Here is a 21,587-nt window from a genome sequence, read left to right on the forward strand (position 1 = left end):
ATTCGCCGCAGATTTGCAAGTGCAAAGTTCGTCAGTTTTTTTTATCGCGTAAACTTTACCGACTACCGTCTGTTTTCCAGACGAGGCATTCAATCTGCCTGTCGATTTCTTCCAGCTTATCCATCGAGTCTTCCCAGATCTAAAGGTGTTTCATTTGGAAACTTTTATTGACGCTGATATTCATTGCAATAAAACATCACTGAACTGTTTTGCTGGGCTTCGTGAGCTGAATATCCGTAATTATATGACTTTTGATGAACTGCTCGAATTGGCCACGGTTCTGCTGCTTCTGGAGGAGTTACACTGCGAGTTGAGCACGATCAATATCTTGCCTGAATCAGAGACAGGCTTCGTCCGCTACGTTGGTCAAATGCTCACAAAGTATTATCCGCTCAACAGGAACCTGAGGAATTGGAACTTGCTGGGCCAACATGATGGTGAGGTCTGCAGCACTACAAAGAACGCTGTCGTTCTTGCTGTCCTTTGTCCTGGCTTTGCATTTGCCTCTATAGAATATCGTCTTCAAGTTGCTTACGACAACTACCTGAAAGCATTGGCCCACATTATTATGTCGGTGTCTGACAACAAAAAAGATTGCTCTATTGCAAGTGAATGGACCAGTTCTATCTCATTTCTTTATTCTTAATTTTCAATATACCAATTATATTTGCTGCTGGACATCACATCTGCTGAGAACAAACAAAATAAGTACATTTATTTTGATAACAAAAGAGCCATTCAACTTGAATCCAATGCTGATAAAATATTGCCGAGCCACTGACTCATTGGGAATAGTTTATTGGTGCACAACTACATGCCTGGCACGGTTGAAAATAAATGGAATTTTAATTTTGCTTATTATGCTTTTATTATGCAGTCGCACTCTTGGCTTTCTTTATTTCATCATTTCTACAATAATAATTCAACCACATGTCTGGATACAGTGGTAGTCCCAAAATAATGTGACAAATAAAAGTAGCGGCCTCCGAATGACGTATTGCCTATAGTCATCTCGCTGAAATATTAAACGCCTATACTTTTCCATTCATTTTCTGCATATTTTCTGCACATTTTCAATACCAAGAATTTCTAAGAAATTTTAGTCTTTGTATTTTTCTTTATTTCCTAAGTGATGCTTTGTTTTGTTCATTTAATGTACATTCTCATGCATATAATCGTGCATGCTTTAATTATATGTTAATGAATCATTTCTATGCCAACATGTTCAGTTCCCCTTTTTCATATAAACATTCTTGTAAAACAAAAAAATAAAATCAGACTTTTGTTATGTAAGAGGGGGGTGGGGAGCACTACTGTAATAGTGTTAGAAGATGGGTATGTAATTATAAAGATTTTTATTACTAGTGTTTCTAAAGTGCTATTGTCGCCGGCCTCGCCTTATATATATATCTCCTTGTCTTTGTGGCACTCACTGGCAATTATGTGCTCCGTTCGCAAGAACTGGTCCTTATGAAAGTAACCGGGGTCCCTGATATGGCATAATTGGCATGTCTGTATTCTTGCGCCCAGCAAATCCATTTCGGGACAGGCAGTATGTCCGGATGTCAATTGTGGCGCCTAATTTGATCCCCTGTGATTTGGTCCATATCAGATCCATCTGTGAGCTGACGAGAATCTGTCTCATGATTTTCGCCCTCAGCGTCTACCTCCATATCCTCGGGCTGCGTAACAATGGCGAGCTTTATTTTTTTACGTGGTAATAAAAAGTATGAACCTACAAAAACCAATATATTGTGCTATTTTACGCAAAATTTGCTGTTTAATCCTGCCTTGCCAAGGTTTGTTTCAATGGTTTTATCCATTAAAAACTCATTATTTTAGGGTGTGCATTTATTTATCTACTAAAACTGCACATACATAAAATAATTTTAATAATGGGTGTGAATAATAAAGTGAACATTACTTGGCAAAATTGCGCAATAAATTATATTTCAACGGTTATGTCAAGGGCTATACTTACGCTCACTTACTATGACCCACCGCATACGTTGCTATGTCCATCAAAATGTTTATACAATTAATGTGACATATCAAATGACCAATTTTTGGCAACACATGCGGATTGAACAAATAGCGGCATGCATTGATTGGGTGCACTCGTTTTTTGGCCATAAAATGTGCGCACACTAATATTTTTATTAATTGACAATACATGTGTAAAAAATTATTAGCAAAAGAAGCTGCTTAAAGAAAATTGATGTGCACAGATTTACTGCGAAAGACGTTATCCATGCTTGCTTGCAATAAATGCGAGAATGTATATAACTCCAATTAGCTTACAAAAATTAAATGACACACATACACTGACAACTGACTGTGTCTTGAGAATAATTAATAGACACATGTGCAAACAACGCTCAGCAGCACTCATTTTGAATCGTTTTGCTCGACACCATATTATTGCATTGTCCCTCCTTTATATGACACGGCCATGCCCATACTATTGCTTGTTTTTGGATTAATATTATATTCATTTTTATTCGAAAAATTAACAAAACGCCACCTGCAAACTTTACTTTTTTCCATTCATTTTTTAATATTATCAACAACGTCAAACCTACAAAAGATATGATCCAGTCTGTACTTATATTTAACCAGCTAGGAAAACCGCGCCTTGTTAAATTCTATGAGCCTTTGGACGCGTCCATTCAACAGACCCTCGTGCGCGAAATCCATACCCTCGTGTCCAAACGCCCCGACACCCTGTGCAATTTTCTTGAATCAAGCCAATCAGTCAATGGCGCGCGCATAATTTATCGGCACTACGCCACACTCTTTTTCGTTTTTCTTGTCGACTCTTCCGAAAGCGAGCTGGGAATACTGGATTTGATACAGGTGTTTGTGGAGGCCCTGGATAGGGTTTTTGAGAATGTGTGCGAGCTGGACTTGATTTTCCATTTCGATGAGATACACTATGTTTTGGCCGAGGTTGTGTCGGCCGGGATGGTAGTGGAGACCAATTTGAAGGAGATTTCGAGGGCGGTAACCGAGGCTAAGCGGATGGCCAAGCCTGTGCAAGAAGGATCAAGGCTGGGCATTGGAGCGCTCAGACGTGGATTCACTTGACGGTTACGTTTTTTATTTTACTGTCTCACGTACTCGATTTAAACACATAGTATATCAAACGGTCGGCTAATTCACAATTACTAGCTCTTGATATCAAGGCTAATACGCCAAAGAAAATAATGAGACTACAAATATGAAACAACTGTATTTTATTGCCCTTTTATGCTTTCAGCCACAAGCACCAACAGCGCGCACCCACTCTTGTCCATTGTTTTTTAATTTTCTTTGTATTATTTTAATGTCATCAAAGATTGAGCGCATTAACTCCAACAACCATGACTGGGGCTCCAATGCTGCCGATCATTTTTCAATGAAGGAGTACTTGGCAGATTCAGCTCACTTTAGTTCGACAGACCAAAAGCTGGACAGTTATTGTCGAAAAATTGACACTCACATCCTTATATACGCAATTGTGCTTTGCATCTTAGGCCAAAGCGACCGCGGCTCCATTGGTGTCGCCAAGGTGGTCGGTCTAGAAAAAGACCTTGGAATGGTCAAGAATGACTTCAACATTGCTACGACGCTATTTACGGTTGGTTACCTTTCGCTCGAAATGTTTTCCAACTTTTTGCTCAAGCGCCTGGGCGCATCTGTGGTGTTGCCTACATTGGGAATACTCTGGGGCATAGTGTGTGCATTTCAGGGAGTCATTAAAACAAAAACACAACTCTACATTATGCGACTGCTCTTGGGAATGGCTGAGTGCGGATTCACCGCGGGTATTCTGCTTATAATGTCGTTTTTCTACCCCAAAAGCAAGCTGACTACGCGCGTCGGGTTTTTCTACTTGAGCTTTCCGTTGGCCAACGTGTTTTCTGGCCCTCTGGCTTTTGCCTTGTCGCATATTGACCATCCGACAATAAAACACTGGCAGTGGGTGTTTATTCTCGAAGGGCTCATAACTGTCCCCGTGTCTGCCCTTGGCTACTACATTCTTCACGATCATCCAGAAAAGTGCTCATTCCTGTCTCAAGACGAAAAGTCACTCATTGTGGCATACAAGCGCCGGGAGGGCACCCTGGGCGGGTCCGAGCAGCTATCAATGCGGGATACAAAGCGGGCACTGATGGACTGGCAGCTGTGGTGTATGACATTTGCAAATTTTGCCGTCTGCACAGGGAGTCACACTTTGTCGGTATTTGCACCCGAAGTTATCAACGAGCTGGGATTCTCGCCCATGCATTCTCAGATAATGAGCGCCCTGCCATCCCTCTGCGGTGCTGTTGCTATTTTATTAGCCGGAAAAACTGTCAATTTGTGTCGGAGCCATTGGCTCGCCGCATGCCTAGCCTTGGGCCTCTCTCTCCTGGGCAGTATACTTATGTTGGCCACGCTTAATGTGCCTTTGCGCGTCTTTGGGCTCTGTTTGCTTGGTACTGGATCGTTTGCTGGCTTGGGCATTTTGCCGGGATGGGTTATTACAGCAAATTCGCAGACCGTTTCCAGCTCGACGGTGGCATCTACACTAACTGTATTTATGGGCGCTACTGCAAGTTTTGTGTCGGCAAATGTATTTTTGAACTGGGATGCGCCGAGGTTTGTAATCGGCCATACAGTGAATGTGGCTCTTCTCACCCTGGGGATTCTGGCATGTATCGTGACGCGAATAAGCATGGGTTTCAGAAATCGTCAGTTTGACCAACAGAAAAGACAGATGAAAATCAAAATCGAAATTGAAAGCATAAAAGCTTTTCGTTTTGTATACTGAAAATAATATTTCAATTCTTTTAATTTGTATTTGTTTTAGTTGGTGAGTGTTTTGTGAACAATTTATAAAGGTTATAATACAATGCATATCTTCAGTCTGTGCAACAACATTTAGCAGAGCCATCTTTACAGGGCCAGAAACCCGGGCCGAGACCCATCAGCATGCATGTATCTATAGGATAGATGTGGGACGTCAGTCCGACGCCCTGATCCAATTCCATCGATTTCAAAACCGTGACATTCATGATTGAAATTGTTTTTGCTATAGAATGATAACTGCATATATTTATGCAATTTTATGGTACATCAACATAGCATTTGTTATGATAGTTATTTACATGTGAGCGGCACTGGAGATTTCGCACACTTGTGTTGAAATTCTGGGAGAGACGTCCTGTGAACGTGTAGAGATAAAATGCTACGTATAAAAGTGTATTGAATATATAAATGCTATGCACTGGAAAAAGGTAAGGAACATATTGCTTTGTTTAGTCACTGTGTGACTTATTAATGATTGTATATTTGGCTGGAATAGCCTATCGTGATCTATAAAAATGTGGGTCTAAATTAATACATTCAAGTCATAAAAATTACTTAAGGAGTTGGGAAAAGGGGGCAGCGCTGTAAACATCGTGGTGTTCCTTGTTGTTAGCCAGCAATAACAAAAATGTGTATAGTGGCCATGAGGGCGATCTTGGTTCTTAAAAAGAGAAGATAGTAGCCTGGAATGTGTGTTGGGCACCACATCACTCCCTACGAGACTCGTCGCTAATCTTGTCCCAGTACTCCTGAATCAGATCCAGTGATCCAAAGTTGCTTGTTGGCTCCTAGGTGCTGTCGCCATTAAGCCAGTCAACTAAGTAGCGGATACCACCACGTGTGTTCTTGTGCCTGGTGATGGCTAACACCTCGACATGTGTTTCATCAAAGTCGGGCGCTGACGCAAGCGGAATAAGCTGTGACGTCATATAATTGCGCAGCAGTGGTTCACATGTCATGTCCTCCAGCTTGTAGGTGCCAGGTGCTACTACAGCGACAATGGGTAAGAACCAGTATGCTTGGCCTCACGTTTGTGCATGTGCTTGCCGCGGATAAGGACTGCTGTTCCAACCTCAAACTTCATTACCTTGTGTCTGTTCTTGAATCGTGCAGTTTGCTCGTCATTAGTGACAGCTGTGTGCTGCGCCACTGTTATAAAGAGAGTGCCTCGCATGCTGAGTGCACGTTCACATAACTGCTCAATCTGTTCAGTGGTTGCCTCCACATCCAGCAGCTTTTTATCAGTGTGGTCAGCAAGCATGTTTGGCTTACGCCCAAACATGGCAAAGAAAGGTGTAAAACCATGACGTGCAGAAATCTTGGTGTTCATCGCATATTGTGCGAAAGGAACACAGCGGTCCCATGTTGCTTTGCGTCCTGCTACCAGCTTGCTGATAACTTGGCTGGCTGTAATAGAACTTACTCGTACTAAATATATATATTTCAGAAATCCACTATAAGGGAGCTTAAAGAGCTCCGCTTATTTATTCAACACTATCGACAATGAAAATAGAAATCGTGATCATACAATCACAATTTCAAATAATCGTAATTTCACAATTGCAAATTGTCACGTGACATTGTAATAATTGATGTCACAGTGTATACCATTGGAGATCAGATAGTACCTGCCCAAGTTCGTTCGCACTTTGGTCAAGACAATTTTATTACTCTTATCTTCTGCAAAACTGGTATTATTCACGCCAACCTCAACATCAAACCGCGCACTGCCAATAGTGAATACTTTGTCAAGAATGGCATTAATCCCGTATTTGCCAAGTGTAAAAAATGCACAAGAACGCCAACCCCAGCAGAATCGTATTTGACCAGAACAATGCACCACCACCTCACAAACCAAAACGTACGTTGTACCACATTTTGCAGATTGGGATGAAACAACTTGAAGCAGTACCATACCAGGCCCAGCGACATGTTTTTAATGCGCGGGAAAAGCCAAATCTCACAAGCTCAGAGGTCGCAATTTAAAGGACATTCGAGTGGTGAAAAATGCATGGCTGTGGTACCAAAAAAGCACTGTGTCACGTAATCATTGAAGGTAGCCAATCACCCCCTAGGCGAATATTTGTTGTTTCGCGCAAGGCTTATAATAAGTCCTTGCGGACGCAAAAAACTAGTCGTTTTTGGTTTCAGTTTAGTTATAATTGAAATAAAATATATTGACACGCTTAAAAATAGCTGTCTCATTGCTGACAATTCGCGACACGAACTCATGCAGAAACCCAATGCCCCATGGGGACATGCCCTGGTCATCCTGGCGGACACACGCAGTGATGACATCGACAGCGCCCAGCTTCAGCAGCTGCACCATCTGTGGATTTGCCATCTCCATTGCATTTTCCTCTGCTGCTGCCAGCCGATATGCTGTGAGAAAAGTACACAGCCGCACGAGACTCTCCACCGGCATGCGCAAAAGCTCAAGCTCAGACATTGGCTGGCGTGCGACACCGAGCAATGCAGGCAGAAACGCCAGGTCGATCATCCCCCAGTGGTACTCAGTGCACAACGCAAACTGCTTTGCCATGGCTGCACATACCAACACAAGCATGGTGTTTGATTTCTGCCTCTGCTTGCTGCTGCCTTGAGCCAAGATATTGGCTGACTGCAGAAGTGTTTTGCTGAACACCTCAAGAAACCTGCAGCCACCTGCCTGCCGCATGTGCCGCTTGGATACTGCCGCGTCTGATGTGTCTAGCAACCCGAGCAGCGTGGTGGCTGCCCACATCACCACTTCTTTCTCCCTGGGCGCGCACATAGCCTCTACCAGCGCCTCGATGTCTCCGGCCCAAACCACCCTGCCGATCTGCTGCAGCATCATGACTAGCACCTGCAGCAACACAACTGTCCTCAATCGACCCTCCTTCTCCTTTGCTGTTGAACTTCCCTGGGCCTGCGCGACTATCAGCTGCAGGATCTCTCACCGCATGGCCATATCGAGCACCAGCCCAGACGCAGCACTCTGCAGCTTAAAGTTGCCCGAATTCAGCGCCAATTATGCCAAGAGATTAGCCATTTCAAGCGTCTGAATGTACAACGCTGTCTCATTGTCCGCACTCCCTTTTGGAACCATTGGTCCCAGCGTACCAGGTGTGTTGCCGTCGTTTCATTTATTGGTGTGCGTAGCAGAAAGCTAACTCGTACTGCGATTGGCCTAAATATGAGAAAGTACCTGGTACGTGCTGAGCTCTGCCCCGACGCCAATTTCAAGGTAGTACCAGCTATCGTCTATGCTAGCAAAATATTATCGAAAGTGTGTGAAAAATACTAAAAAGTAAAATGCGAAATTGGAATTGGAAAGGAAAGGAAAAATGATAAAAATGGAACAATTGGAAACAAAAACGTTAAAATGGAATCATTTGGCAAAATAGCAAAAATCGAAAATTATGGATGAAATCAACCATGTTCAAGTAAAATTGACCAATGTGCAAGTTTAAAAGGATGTTGTTTACAGTTAAAGTGATCGGCGAAAGGTGATCGGTGGGTTGGTGAATCTGTAAATAAAAGAGGGACAGTCAAGAGTTTTAATATTTATTAAACGTGAAGAAAATATGAATAAAATGTATAATTTTATCTTTTGTAGTTAATTTTTTGGGTCGTAAAAAGATTTATTAAAAACAAAAAAAACCTAAAGTGCTAGCTTCTTGAATGGTCCAGCATTGATCTCGTCCTCAGCTGGTCGCTTAAACTGGCCATTATTCTCTTCGAGGAGCTCAACCGCCTTGGGATGCATAAACCTGGGAGCAGCATCCCAGTTAGCCTGTCGTTTAAATTTACTGTCCCACCAGAGCTGGTGGCCAATGTACTGGTTTCCTGGTTCAAACAAGAACCGGCGGATTGAGTGGAATAGATCCCTGAATATCTTCCCTGGATTTCCTATCCCAAACAATTCCAGATACTTTTCCTCAACCATCATGATGCTGTACCGACTCAAAGCCAGGCTTTGGTTGTCCAGAAATTTGAACCTCTGAACATCATCCCTCTTAGTGCCAGCTGGGCGCACTGCGTCCATAACAACATAGATAACACTCTCCAGGTCATCAAGGATTCCCCGGATGGGGCTGCTGCTGAGCATGGGAATTCCCATGAAAAGCGGCGTCCCTGTAAATGGGTCCTTGGCCACCTCCACCTGTCCCACTGTCGTCGCATTGAACCCCCACTGCTTGGCAATATCAATTTGATTGGGTTGAGTTGGGCCAGTGTCCCTGGCAGCATCCTCAGCAGTGCCCCAGCCAATGACCTTGGCACAGCTCCAGTCAATGACATACACCTTGTCGTTTTTGATGCACACATTCCCTGCCGAAATGTCCCTGTGCAGGATACCAGTGTCATTTGCCTGGGAAAGACATAGGGTCAGCTGCTCGACAAAGCCAGAAACCAGCTCGTCTTTCTGATCGTCGGCCTTGTCTTTCAGATACTTGGCTATTGGCTGGCGTTACGTTAAAAATCGATCTTGAACAAAAATGAACTAAAAGAAAGCTAAGGGATGAATAGCCTCCACTGTTCATATTCATTAGTATTTATGTGTGCGTATGAATTCCCGCATATCCAAGTAGGGAATTAACTAGCGATTGATTCATTAATCAATTGCCAGAGACAAGCCGCAATTCCTTGTATCACACTTCCTATCTTTTTAGCTCCCTACCTCTATGCCTTTATATTGCCTGTTTTTCTTTTTCTTTTTGTCATGAGTTGCATCTACAACATCACAAGGTGATCAGACTTGTAATGATTGCTGTGCCGCCATGTATTTAATAATAAATTTAACAAAACCCCAAGAACATTTTACAATGTTTCAAGGCCCATGGACACTCATCTTTTGTTCTTTTTTTGTTTTTTTGTTCAGGCAATACATTAGCAAGGAGGGTGGTCAGCAGCAAAGGGAGGAGTGGGTAATGAGGATACAAAATATGAAAATGAGGGCTGGTTGTATGACAAAAGAGAATGACGTGGAAAGCCGATGGATGTATTTGAACATCCCTTGGCATAAGTTGTTTTGAAAGTAAAAATGTGGACTGTAGATTTTGCGAGTAAAGGGTTGGTTATTGAAAAGTCAAGAGAAAGTAAGTGGTGTCCGCGGTCGCTGATGATATATTCCATATATGAACATGGCGCGTAAAGTGTAATTGGTAAGTGGTGTTGTAACAAATTGTGGTTGAAATGAGAAACCAAAGAAATGTCTTGGGAAGTGGACGCTCTATTTATATGGAATGCGGCATTCAAATGGATGAACAAGAAAGGCAGCCGAAACAGACCTACCATTTAGAAAAAGAGATGGAAAATGAAAATACAGCAAGCTCTTCGTTTTGCGCCAGCCTAAAATAATTTCCCCATGTTTTTGCACCAAGAGGCTTGTATTTGGGCGATATAATAAGCCCAAACTGCCAAAAATAGCAGCAAGATATATCTCCATGTGCTTGAAGAAAAATGTGAACATTGCATCATTTTGATTCCAACATTGCATAATTTATGCTGTGAAATAAAGTGAAAGTGATTTTGATATTTCCAAAAATACAAACATGCATTCGGCCATTTTTGCAAGCCAAACAATGATGTATTTTTTTGGGGGGCAACTTTTATTTCAAAATTTTACATGTATATTTAGAGAACCTGGATAAGAGGCTAGACTTGAAACATAAACAATTAGTATTTGCTACAAATAATATTAATCAAAAAAGGATATTTATTTTTCCAAGGAGAACAATTCTTGGCTGCCCAACAGCCATTCCTTATATGCTCTTGTTATGACATAAATAAACTAAATAAAACGTATCATCATTGCTCTGATTGCCACGTGCATAATCAATTAATCTCAGTATAACAACATACAACGCCATGTGCCTTAATGTTGGAATATAGGAACGTTCTATGAACGTGTAGATAAACTATAATGACAAAGTATATTTAATGAATAAGTGCTATGCACTGTGAAAGGTGAAGAGTAGAAAAGCATATTGCTTTGGTCACTGGGTGACTTATTGTTTGTGTGGCTAAACAGCCAACACTGGTTAATCAGTTGATCACCATCAACCAATACTTAACTGTGACATATCTGGAGTCAATTCACACACTGGTTTGAATAGTATTGGATGTCAGTGCTTTAAAAGCATGTTCACAAAATGATGAATCATTTCCAGCAATGACATGTACAGGATGCTGCTTCCATTATTGCTAAAAATGACATGTATAAATAAGACATGGTTTCTCGAATATTCAGTTGGTAGTTCTTTAGACACTCTTGCTCCTTTTTTACTCACAACTGCAAACATCTTTATTTTATTTACCAGCAACCATCATTTTCAACATGCAGCTCTTCTCATTCACCACTCTTTCCCTGGCTGCCGCTGCTGCCAATGCTGTTGTGCGCGCCGACGCTTATGCCGATGCCATTTTTTGACAGGTTTGGAGGGTTTCATTACCCAAAGCAAGCCTCTTGGTACACAGAAAGAGTAAAAAACATATTTCAGGCTGGCAAGCCTTAGAACCCACTGCGTTTTTCATTTTTCCATCTCTTTTTTCAATTGGCAGGGCTTATTTACTGCTTTTCTCCATCTATTTGCATGTCTTATTTCATATAAAAGGAGCGCCCAGTTTTCAAGCTATTTTTTGGTTCCCTATCTCTCTCCCAACAACCACCACTTCCTCTAAAATACTACCACCTTTTTTCTAATACGCACACATATTTTCCTAACATTACGATATCACGACTACAGTACACACGCACACACACAGCAGCATCAACTTTGACTTTAGCATGGATTATCAGTTCACAATACACAACTTTTGTGGGAGGGGATCGCACACATACAACAGTTCTCGCCCAGCGCCATCCATTGCACTACATTGGCCCATATATTATATCCGCCGTCTGCCACAGCCACGCTCATTTGTACATCACAAAAAATAATGTGTCTAGTAAACACTCGGTAAGATATCTGCAACTGGTCTCATCAATGTCATGTCTGGGATGTCTGGGTATATAAGGGGACCTAAAGAACACCCTTATAATAAAAATCGGGCCGGTTCCATTCCATAAGACCTGTAACCGTGGTATATACGGGGGCCCACAGAACATTTGTTCAATATGAATCCGGCTGGTAACACGCCTAAGACCTGAAATCAGAGGCAGCGGAATGGGAGGAGGGTGGGGTTTACCCATGTACCTTCTCCGGATTGCCAGCTTCTGGATGGGCTCCTCACAAAATCACAACACGGGCATGGCTAGAAAGAGTAGCGCATGTACCAAACCCACAACATGACAACCAGTTGCAAATATCTCCGAGCGTCCAACGACATTTTGCACTCGATGCTCTATGAGCTCTAAACAGCTATAATTTGCGCGGTGATGATTTTTAAATGGCACTTTACTTTTAATTGTGCTAATTTTTGTCTTTGCCATCCATCATGGCAGAAAATAAAACCAGTGTACACACACCCCCAAAGTTTCCATTGAAAAGTACAATTACAAAAATTAGACTGAAAGCCAAGAGAATGAATTTCGTAAATATCGCTCGAAAAAATCAGATAATATTAGAATAATAAATTGCATAATTTCAATTTGCATGCACTTTTGCAGCCGCTGATTTAGTCTGTGTTTTGGCTGATCATGTGCAACAGCCATCAAACAGAAACACATGTACAACTGTTGGGCACTTGTCCAGCTTAATCTGCGTTGTGCTTAATTTGCTGTTTAGTTGATAAGAGAGCGTTGATAAAAATAAAAATAAAATAAGAGATGACAGCAAGCATACAAACAATGTGGCTGTATTGACATTCGCTTGGGATTGCGATTGGTATTGGAGAGCATTGCAGAAAAAAGCTGTTGCAGCAAAAAAATGCTTCAGCTTTTTGTTAAAAAAACAGGGGATATTGGAGTGTGTACAGCTAATGATACATTCAATTAGGAGCTATTCATTAGGATTGAGATGGGCATATAACCAATTTATACAGCCTGCTCTGCAAAATCGAATCTAGTGCAGCTCAAAAATAGCAACGCGAATGTAATGCTGCGCAGCCTGAAGATATGGAAGTTGATGTCGAGGTTGAGGATCGTGAAACAAGGTTCCATCTGCATGCCGGTTGATAGGGTACTAATTGAATCATGCGGGCGTAAATTAGGAAGGCATAATAATTATGCCCAGACATGCTCCCTACTTTGCAAAGTACACGCATGAGCGTACATAAAAAATGTTGGAATATAGGACGTTCTATGAACGTGTAGATAAATTATAATGATATGATATATTTAATAAATAAGTGCTATGTACTGTGAAAAGTAAAGAGTAGAAAGAATATTGCTTTGGTCACTGTGTGACTTATTAGCCAGTCTTGGCTGTTTAGCCACACAAACAATAAGTTGATCGCCATCAACCAATAGTATAATAAAGAAAACCCTTGATAAGCCTAAAAATAAATAATTGAGTAATGAAAGATAAATAATTTAAATTCAAAATACAATCATTAAATATTATGAACAGCAGATTTTACATTTATGGCTGTTATCTTGATTCTCCAATTCTACTAAAATAATGGAAAGGTTTGTTTGTGTTTAGTTTGGGTATGAAATAAATTATGATCCAAATTTTTCCTGCTAGAATCATTCAGGAAAAAATATTCCGAAGAAAACAAGCATTTAAATAGCTGTGGTAGTAGCTCAGCATTTAATTCAAAGCTAAATGGAGACCAACTATTTGATTTTATTGATGGTAATTGCAATGCTGGGTTCTCATCGAGTAATGAGAAAATGTTAATGCAGGTGCTTGGCCAATATGCCAGTAATGAGCCAATTATTAATTACGATACTCTCCAGAAGATATTTATTATAAATATTCTTGATCAAATTTGCAAAAGTAATACATAACCATCGAATATAAATATAAATGAAAATATTAAAAGAATCATTGATATGCTTGAAATTCACAGTGGTAGTTTAAGTAAAAAGTATAAAAATAATACTTTGTGATAAAATGAGTGATTGTGACATCAGAAATGGGGTTGCGTCATGTGACAGCGTAGACGTGTGAAATATGTTTATGATATTTTATGCGCACAGCGAATTCTGAATAGTGAGCTCTTCAGCTCTTTTCGTAGTTTAATTTCTATTAATATATCTTATAACTACAATTCCTCATTACAGTGATTATGCTTTTATCCTTTTATTCATTTCTCACACTTTCCATTTCTCACTGTCCTCTTTTTCTAATAGCCTGATCCCGAATTCAAAATTAGCGTTTAATAGCACTGAGCCTCTTTTGGATAATCAACTCCCAGTTTCAAGGGTTTCTACCTCCATCCTTAATGGCATGGCACAAGCTGAAACTGGAGTGGCTCCTGTGAACTTTACAGCCCACCCAGCAGAATAATCAGTGCCTGAAGTCAGATGACGTTTTTGGAACAAAGGTATTGCAGCAAGCCTAAACATGCACATCATCTTTAATTGTTTTAGCAAATAATTGGGAATGCACCTACTTGGTTCACGCAAAAAGTGACAAAAGACGATCAAGACAAACATGCGCAGAGTTTGGCCTATGTCTATTGTCTATAGTCAGACAAGCAAGAGCTCAAGTGGCGCAGAATTAAGGTAGCCAATTTTTCCTACATAGTTATTTCTCACTTATTCTCAACAGGTTTGAACCCACTTTTGATAGCAGTCTGAGTAATCAGCGAGAAAAGAAAACTAGTGCTGCCGACTAGTTTCAATAAACAGCATAAACGATTAAAACAAAAGATTTCATGTGAGAGAACAACTAGCTTAATTAAGAACACTTATTTTATTATTCAACATCAAATACAACTAATAATACACATATTTTAAGATATAATGGGTATTAATTACGTGATTAAATTAAAGCTTGCATTTTTATGTTTGTGACAAAAGCCACTAGGCAGGAATTGCAGTTTTATTTTCATAAACTTTGTGAAAATGATGAGAGGGGGAAGAACGAAAATCTGAATCGCGTCGCGATAATATTTTTATTTTTCAGTATTTGGACAATAGAAAAAAGTCGCGTTAGTAATTTTTTTTAAAAAAACGTAAATAAAAAAAGGTCTTATTTTTTTTTCCGTTCATCCTTTTTTGTTTGCCCACCCTCTATTTTTTCACTTCCCTAACACTATTCATTTTTGCACTTATTTTATTAAACAAATAAAAAACCCTCCAAGCAAAAAACTAAACCCTTTTTTTCGCTTCCAAATTTGCACTTTTATATTTCCTACATCTATTCGTATTTATTTATTTATTTATTTTCTTTCGCTAATTTCAATTCTAACAACTTTATTCCTTTTTAAAAGTAATGTCGCCTTCAATTAATTACCAGGCAATGTATTCAGATCACAATGAGCCTCCAACAGAGGAACTTTCCGGGTACGAGGACAACACAGCTGAGCATTTGGGTTATGCAGTGTCGGAGATTGGCCGTGCTGTGTCCCAGGATGAAACGGGGGTGGATTTTGCAGACCAGTTTGATGGGCCTTTAGAGCGGCTGGAGATACGCCGGATGAGCGATACGCCCGCGGAGTCCCGTGTCGACCAGCAGGGCTGGTACCGAAATGGACGGCGTGGAGATGATAGTGAAGAAGACGATATGTTTGGGCGTAGTTTTGAGGATGACAGAGGAATGGAGGAGATGGTAAGCTGTTTTTATTCTTCTTTTTGGATTTTTGGATTATGCCTGTGCGATTGACGCATAACAAAAGTAAGGATCACGTTTTTTGCAAATGATAAGGCTGATTTAAGCTAATGGTTCTGTATATTGTCATTGGCTTTCTTTGTCTAAAACTAGGAATTTTCCACGCACTCTGGGGAAACTGGCGGTGGTACGCGTCAGACGATGGGTCTGACGGCCGAGGATATTTCCGAGGACTCTTTTTTGAACCGCGCTAATGGCGGTGGTGTCGGCAACTACAGCCATACGCGCTCGCTGCACTCAGACACGCTCGACAGACACTCCACTATGCGTAGCCACCCCGATGGTCGCCAGCCTAATGGTCCTAATGTTATAAGGGATGGTCCCTCGGACAGTGAACACGACGGGAGCGATGAGCGTGACGAGAGGCTGACCACATTTAGCTCGCCTGAACATACGCGAGAGGTTGGTGGGATTGAAGAAATAGGCGCTCAGTTGGCGCAAGTAATGGGTCGGCTCAACCAGTCTTTCCCACAGCAGCAGCAGCAGCGGGAGGAGGAGGAGGTTGACTGGGATGAGAATGAGCGGGAGATTCCAGATACACCCGATATCAATACCACATTCACCACGGCACAGCTTTCAGTAACTTCAGCGACGAACAGCGAGGAAGATGCGCTGAGTATTGCGAATATAGGGCGAGACGATATGATAATTCAGCCTGGTGCAGCGCATCAGTTGAGGAATCCACTTCCTACCCCCGACAACTCAAGCGAAGGCCAAATCATTTCGACCATTGCCGAGGTATACTCAGTCGTCAGGGAGATCCAGAATGAGCAGGTGGACGAAATGACAGAGGCTGTAGCGGCTTTGAGAGCGGAGAATATCAGGGTGGTTGAGGAGCTTAGGGTGGAAGCGGATGATGATGCGACGTTGCGGTTGGAGCCTCCGCCTTTCCAGAATATCGACGCGCATCGGTCGCTGGATGATCGGTTTGTTGTGCCGAGGGGGGAGTACTCGCTGAATGGGTCGTTTGATTCGCTTGACCATCCTAATATGGGCAGTCAGGAGACCCTGGGCGCTCAGTCGCCCGAGTCCATGCGGCAGGACTCGGAGTACTTTAGCCAGGGCAGGGCCGGTGGCGGTGGTGGCTCACACCAGCGTGGGCATTTGTCGTCACCGACGCAGTTCAGCCCGTTCAGCAACTCGGGCCGTGGGCGGTTCGGGAATATGGTCAGTAGTTTGGGCTATTCGTCGAGGCCAAGCACTCCCGGTGGGGGTGGCTCCGCGAGGGATAGCGGGTTTGGGCCGGTGGAGGATGCTGATGAGATGTTTGGCAACTACGCGACCAGCAGCAACCCTGATTACGAGGATATTGCGAGGCAGCATGAAATGGATTTCTCTGATCTTATGGGTGAATCTGACCATGACAACGATGGATTTGGTTCTGACCGGCCGCCGGAGTCGCTGTTTGCGTCGAGCTCATCGATTATTGGCAATGGACACAATCAATGGATGCGGCCAGGACATCGGGTCTCCCAGCAGCAGCAAAATCAGTCAACGTTGGCTAGGAGGCGCAATTTCTCCACGTGGGATGGCAGGGAGGCCACGGTGGAGGCGATGCGAGAGCAGGAGGAACGGTTCGCTATGGATATGCGCAACCCCATTGAACTGATGGGTAAGGCCAACAGCCTGGGCATGTCAGATGCCGACTCGGAGGTCAGTGGCCTGATCCCTGCCGATCTTGGCCACTCAACTGAGAGTAGCCATCGCAGTGCAAAATCGCCGATGGGCCGCGGGTGGATCCGCTTCGCAGCGCCTGGGCCCGGCGACCGGAATATCGTCGCGTCCCTGGGCACCGCGCAGCCTACGCCTGTGACGGATCATCCACAGCAGCAACGCCATGCGCAAAACAACCAGTATGGCCATTATGGCCATTATGGACAGCGCGAGAACAATGGCCAGGCTGATGGCGCCGTACTGCTGCCACCACCGCCAACAACCCCAAGGACAGTCATGAGCCGCGACCCATACCATGGGCCGTCCACACGTGTGCTGCATGTGGTGCCGCCGTTTGATGCCCATGCACTGCAGACGCCGCCGTCAGGAATTCCACAGGGCGAGATGCAGAGGGCGCAGCCCCAGGGTCAGATGGCGCTTCTGCGCAATGCCAGGCCGGCGGGGCCGCGGTCCATTGATGATATGCGCCGCCCGCCGCCGCTGGCGATTGCCTCGCGACAGTCGACGCCCGACCACCACCACTACCAGCAGCAGCAGCAGAGCCGGCAGCAGCAGCAGAACTATCAGCATCAGCAGGACCGCCAGCCGAGCCACCAGGCGAGCCACCAGGCGAGCCACCAGCAGGACTACCAGCAGCAGGACCAGCAGCAGCAGCAGCGCAATGCTCGGGCAGCAGCCGAGTTTGCACAGGCCGCTCAAGTCAGCCCAGACTATGACCAGAGCGACGATGGTTCACTGGGACTCGGCTCACTGCTTCTAGGCGACATGCAGCCAACCGAGTCAATCCGTATCAACCGCACGCCCCTCGCCACTGGGCAATTCGCACCCGCGCATGCACGGATTCTGGGAGCGTCACGTGGAATGGCGTCGCCTATGCGCAGTGCAAACGCAGCTGGTGGCACGGGTTTTGTGTCGCGTGATTGGACGTCGCAGTCGACGGTGACGTCGGCAGCGTATGTGCCGTTTCAGGAACCGACGGTGGATATTGCGAGGCTGCCGAGGTATAAGGATGTAGCGCTGGGAAAGATTGACAGTGTTTCGTCGATGGAGAACTCGCCGAGAGCGCGGGTGGTTGCAGATAGGCCGGGTTCGGAGTGGGGTGGCAGGTCGCAGGGTGATTTGCGCGGGATGCTGAGCTACGAGTCTGACGCTGTGCATACTATAAGGTATGAGTCGCCGACGCCGTCCGTGGGGTCAATGGAGGAATTGGACATGGGGCATATGGGCATGAGCGGATTTGGCAGGGGCCAGCAGCTACCACAGCAGCAGCAGGGGCATCAAGGGCAGCAATCTGCTGGGCGTGGGCAGCAGCAGCAGCCGCAGGTGGTGTCGGAGAATGCCGAAGGGACACCGTCGTTGAAGGAGATCTACGATATGGTCAAGGTTGTTCTTACGACTATGAGCTCGCAGACGCAGATAGAAACGCCACCCGGTGTTGGTGCCAAAGAGGGTGGTCGGCCGGCTGACACTGGTCGCTCGCAGCTTGGGCCGATTGCTGTTGACCATGACTCGCGGCGGATGCGCACAATGAGTACGTTGGATCGCCAGCTGAACAACGTGTATGCGGGAATAAGCATGGAGGCTGAAGAGAAGCAGCGCGAGCGCAAACGCGAGCAGCAGCAGCAGCAGGCAGCGGATATTAGCAACCGGTCGTATCCAGATTCCCGCCCAGCTGCACCAACGCCGCGTAGGCGCAATAATTTTTCGCGGTTTATTGACGATGAGTCAGGCAGTTTTGTCGGGTCAGAAGCTGCACCGGCACCACCAGCACTGGTGGCGGCGTCGGATGCCGAGGCTAATGCCACTGATAGGTTTATGCAGAGATACCGCAGTGAGGTGGCACCTCAGCGCACACAGAGCACGCAGCAGTATGTCGAGCGGTATACTAGCGATACTGCGGCCGGTAATTATAGCGTTATGCGCGGGATGTCGCCGCTTATGCCGTCGGTGTCATCGCTGCCGCAACCACTGTCTGCATCGGTCACCCGTGAAATCAGCGGCAGCAGCGGAGCTGATGGTGGTGACAGTAGCGGTGGGTTGGCGCAGGGCTTGGCCAGAGTGCTGGATGCCCTGGGTGAGGGGTCGATATCCAAGGAGGATCTTTACAGGACCCTGGAGGAGATGGTTTCGGCGGTCGTCAGTAAGAATGGTAGTTTCGAAAGAGCTTCCGCACAACAAGCTTCTGAGACTCTGGATCAGCCACAGCAGCAGCAACAGCCACAGCAGCAGCAGCCAAGGCGTGGGATGGCGACCGAGACGGCTGTGCAGACGGAGGACGTTTCAGCTGATAATGCTGATGCTGGGGATGATGGTCCCGTGGACAAGGCGTTTATGCGCAGTGTTCTGGCATCGATGGAATCTCATTTTGAGCGTATTGGCAAGCAACTGCTGGTCGCCAAAACGCAGAATCAGTCGGAAGCTGCGCAGCCGGAACAGCCGGCGGACGTGGGGTCTGTGCCGGAAGAGTCCGAGCCGAGGGAGAGCAGAAGCCCGGCATTGGCTGCTCGCCAGCGGATAGTGGGGGCGCCTGTGTTCGAGACGCCGACAAGGAGAGGCCGGCTGGCGCAGGGGGTGCATTGGCCCAGTAGCCAGGAGGAGCCTGAACTGAGAGAACGCCTGGCGTCGCCGCCGGCGCCGAGGGCTGTGTCGCCGCTGCGGGAGCGCTTCTCGATGGGGGGACGCCGTGGCTATCGCCAGCAGATGTCGCCGTTGGCTGGGCGGGGCCGCCCCCAGCACCAACAGCAGCAAGCGATGAGTGCGTTTGGAAGTCATTTTGCCAATACTGACCATGCTGCTGATGTTGATGCAGCCATGGATGCTATGGCCGACGAGTATGACAATGAGGATGACGGCGAGCTATCGGACACGATGACGACGGTGCAGGACGACGCGCCTATGCCGGTGCCCGGTTCTGTCGGCCCTGCCTTAGTTCATGCGGCCAGCACGCCCGGCCACCGCAGCCAGCTGCCGCCGCTGTCCATGACTGCGCAGAAACGCAGCGAGCGGATTTCTGGCGAATCCATAACTTCGCATCTAGGCAACAGCGACCAACTAGGGAGACGCCAGACCTTAGATTCTCTTCGTCGACAACACCAGCATGAGCATGAGCATGAGCATGAGCAGCAGCAGCAGCAGCAGCAGCAGAGTCTGCGAACAAATGTACGCGCAGATGACGGATATGATAGTCTGAATGACGCTATCTACAGTGCACATATTGTGCGGCAGCTTAGCGAGACACTGGCAGGGCTTGAGCAGGAGCATATTAAGCGGTTCCACCATCTGCGAAGCACCAAGGCGGCAGACTGCCCGGTGTGTCGGTCCCTGGAGGCACAGAACCATGATCCGTATCTTTATGGGAAGCACGCAGTGGCGTACAAGTCTCTGCCGATGCGTCAGCTGCAGGGGCTTCTGAATGCCTACGTTGATGTCATGACTATGGAGCGCCCGCATTCGCAGCGGTCAACATTGTCGCCACCGCCAGCGTATGTTTCGCGTGAGGATGATTTGCAGGGTGTGCGTGGAGATTCACTCTATCATTCGTTTACGCCGACGCCGACGCGGAGCGGGAAGGTAATTGCGCGGAGTTTGGCTCAGCGTGGATCGCCCTTGGGGGATACACGGAGGACTACGGGGGTGGTTATTGAGCAATTACGGGAGGAGCTGGATGCTGTGGGGCGTCGGTACCGCCGGATGGTTGGGGAGTACGAGATGCTGGATCCGACGCGGAAGAGCGACCAGAGGCGTAGGAGGCAGATGGCTGGGGATTTGAAGGATTTGGTTGATCTTTTGGATGTCAAGGGTGAGCAGATTGCGACGTTGGCGGGGCTGCATCACTCGGATACTTTGCCGACCTCGCGTGTGGCGGCGGCGCCGGCTGCTGCGGTGGGCGAGAGGAAAGGTTTAAAACAGAGAAAGCAGCTGCAGCAGCAGCGCAGGGCCTTTTGGGATGACAGTGTTGAGATGAGCTTGGAGAGAGTTAATGAGAATGGTGGAGGCAGCATCAATGTTTCTGGCGGTGGCGGTGGCAGTGGCGGCCGCGCGCACACGAGCAATACCGAGCGGGTGTATAACTCTGCAAGGGACCTGCAGAAGGCGCTCGGCGATATGTACTGATTGAATTACCTTTATTGTTTTATGCTATTCGTCGAACTTGTTGATCATGGCTTTATGCGTGCAGTAAAACAAATGTAGAAAATGGCTTGGTTTTTTTTGTTATATATAGATTTTTATTTAAATATTCTGAGCGTGCGTTTTGTTTTGGACCCCTTGTGACTCAAATATTAACGAAAAGAAAGAAGGTTGGAATCTTCGTTCGAAAAATAAACACTCCCGCATGTTGCGCTGTGATTGGCTGTATAAGACAGAAGCACAAATGCC

General features: G+C 45.5%; 6 protein-coding genes across 6 annotated transcripts; 5 read left to right on the forward strand and 1 right to left on the reverse strand.

Annotated features, from left to right (window-relative positions):
• Nucleotides 1–244: 244 nt before the first annotated feature.
• BX661DRAFT_171134 (uncharacterized protein) lies at nucleotides 245–646 on the forward strand (the record flags this gene model as incomplete). The annotated part of the gene is made up of 1 exon (XM_051533676.1): nucleotides 245–646. One exon carries the CDS (start codon nucleotides 245–247, stop codon nucleotides 644–646), a length of 402 nt encoding a protein of 133 aa, XP_051391788.1.
• Nucleotides 647–2,537: 1,891 nt separating this feature from the next.
• On the forward strand, nucleotides 2,538–3,296 carry BX661DRAFT_182763 (adaptor-related protein complex 3 sigma 1 subunit). Its single transcript, XM_051536058.1, has one exon. It carries the CDS (start codon nucleotides 2,590–2,592, stop codon nucleotides 3,085–3,087), a length of 498 nt encoding a protein of 165 aa, XP_051391789.1. The 5' UTR covers nucleotides 2,538–2,589; the 3' UTR covers nucleotides 3,088–3,296.
• Nucleotides 3,297–3,397: 101 nt separating this feature from the next.
• Nucleotides 3,398–4,795, forward strand: BX661DRAFT_143234 (major facilitator superfamily domain-containing protein; the record flags this gene model as incomplete). The annotated part of the gene is made up of 1 exon (XM_051532993.1): nucleotides 3,398–4,795. One exon carries the CDS (start codon nucleotides 3,398–3,400, stop codon nucleotides 4,793–4,795), a length of 1,398 nt encoding a protein of 465 aa, XP_051391790.1.
• A 745-nt stretch (nucleotides 4,796–5,540) lies between these two features.
• On the reverse strand, nucleotides 5,541–8,175 carry BX661DRAFT_224657 (uncharacterized protein; the record flags this gene model as incomplete). Its single annotated transcript, XM_051538913.1, has 5 exons — nucleotides 7,919–8,175; nucleotides 7,046–7,767; nucleotides 5,863–6,067; nucleotides 5,652–5,821; nucleotides 5,541–5,621 (listed from the first exon to the last, which is right to left on the reverse strand). The coding sequence occupies exons 1-5, from the start codon at nucleotides 7,956–7,958 to the stop codon at nucleotides 5,541–5,543; spliced, it is 1,218 nt and encodes a 405-aa protein (XP_051391791.1). The 5' UTR covers nucleotides 7,959–8,175.
• A 728-nt stretch (nucleotides 8,176–8,903) lies between these two features.
• BX661DRAFT_182790 (uncharacterized protein) lies at nucleotides 8,904–9,279 on the forward strand (the record flags this gene model as incomplete). The annotated part of the gene is made up of 2 exons (XM_051536060.1): nucleotides 8,904–8,919; nucleotides 9,040–9,279. The coding sequence occupies 2 exons, from the start codon at nucleotides 8,904–8,906 to the stop codon at nucleotides 9,240–9,242; spliced, it is 219 nt and encodes a 72-aa protein (XP_051391792.1). The 3' UTR covers nucleotides 9,243–9,279.
• Nucleotides 9,280–14,911: 5,632 nt separating this feature from the next.
• On the forward strand, nucleotides 14,912–21,141 carry BX661DRAFT_182803 (uncharacterized protein; the record flags this gene model as incomplete). The annotated part of the gene is made up of 3 exons (XM_051536061.1): nucleotides 14,912–15,476; nucleotides 15,630–20,350; nucleotides 21,122–21,141. Coding segments are annotated over exons 1-3 (5,077 nt in total), but the record flags the coding sequence as incomplete, so codon positions are not given.
• Nucleotides 21,142–21,587: the final 446 nt, after the last annotated feature.

The sequence above is a fragment of the Kickxella alabastrina genome (assembly GCF_025024165.1).
Source record: "Kickxella alabastrina strain RSA 675 chromosome Unknown BX661scaffold_11, whole genome shotgun sequence".
Taxonomy (NCBI): Eukaryota; Fungi; Kickxellomycota; class Kickxellomycetes; order Kickxellales; family Kickxellaceae; genus Kickxella; species Kickxella alabastrina.

Bases quoted from the DNA above. Each gene is read 5' to 3' on its own strand.
- BX661DRAFT_182763 (XM_051536058.1), top strand. From the start codon at position 2,590: ATGATCCAGTCTGTACTTATATTTAACCAGCTAGGAAAACCGCGCCTT.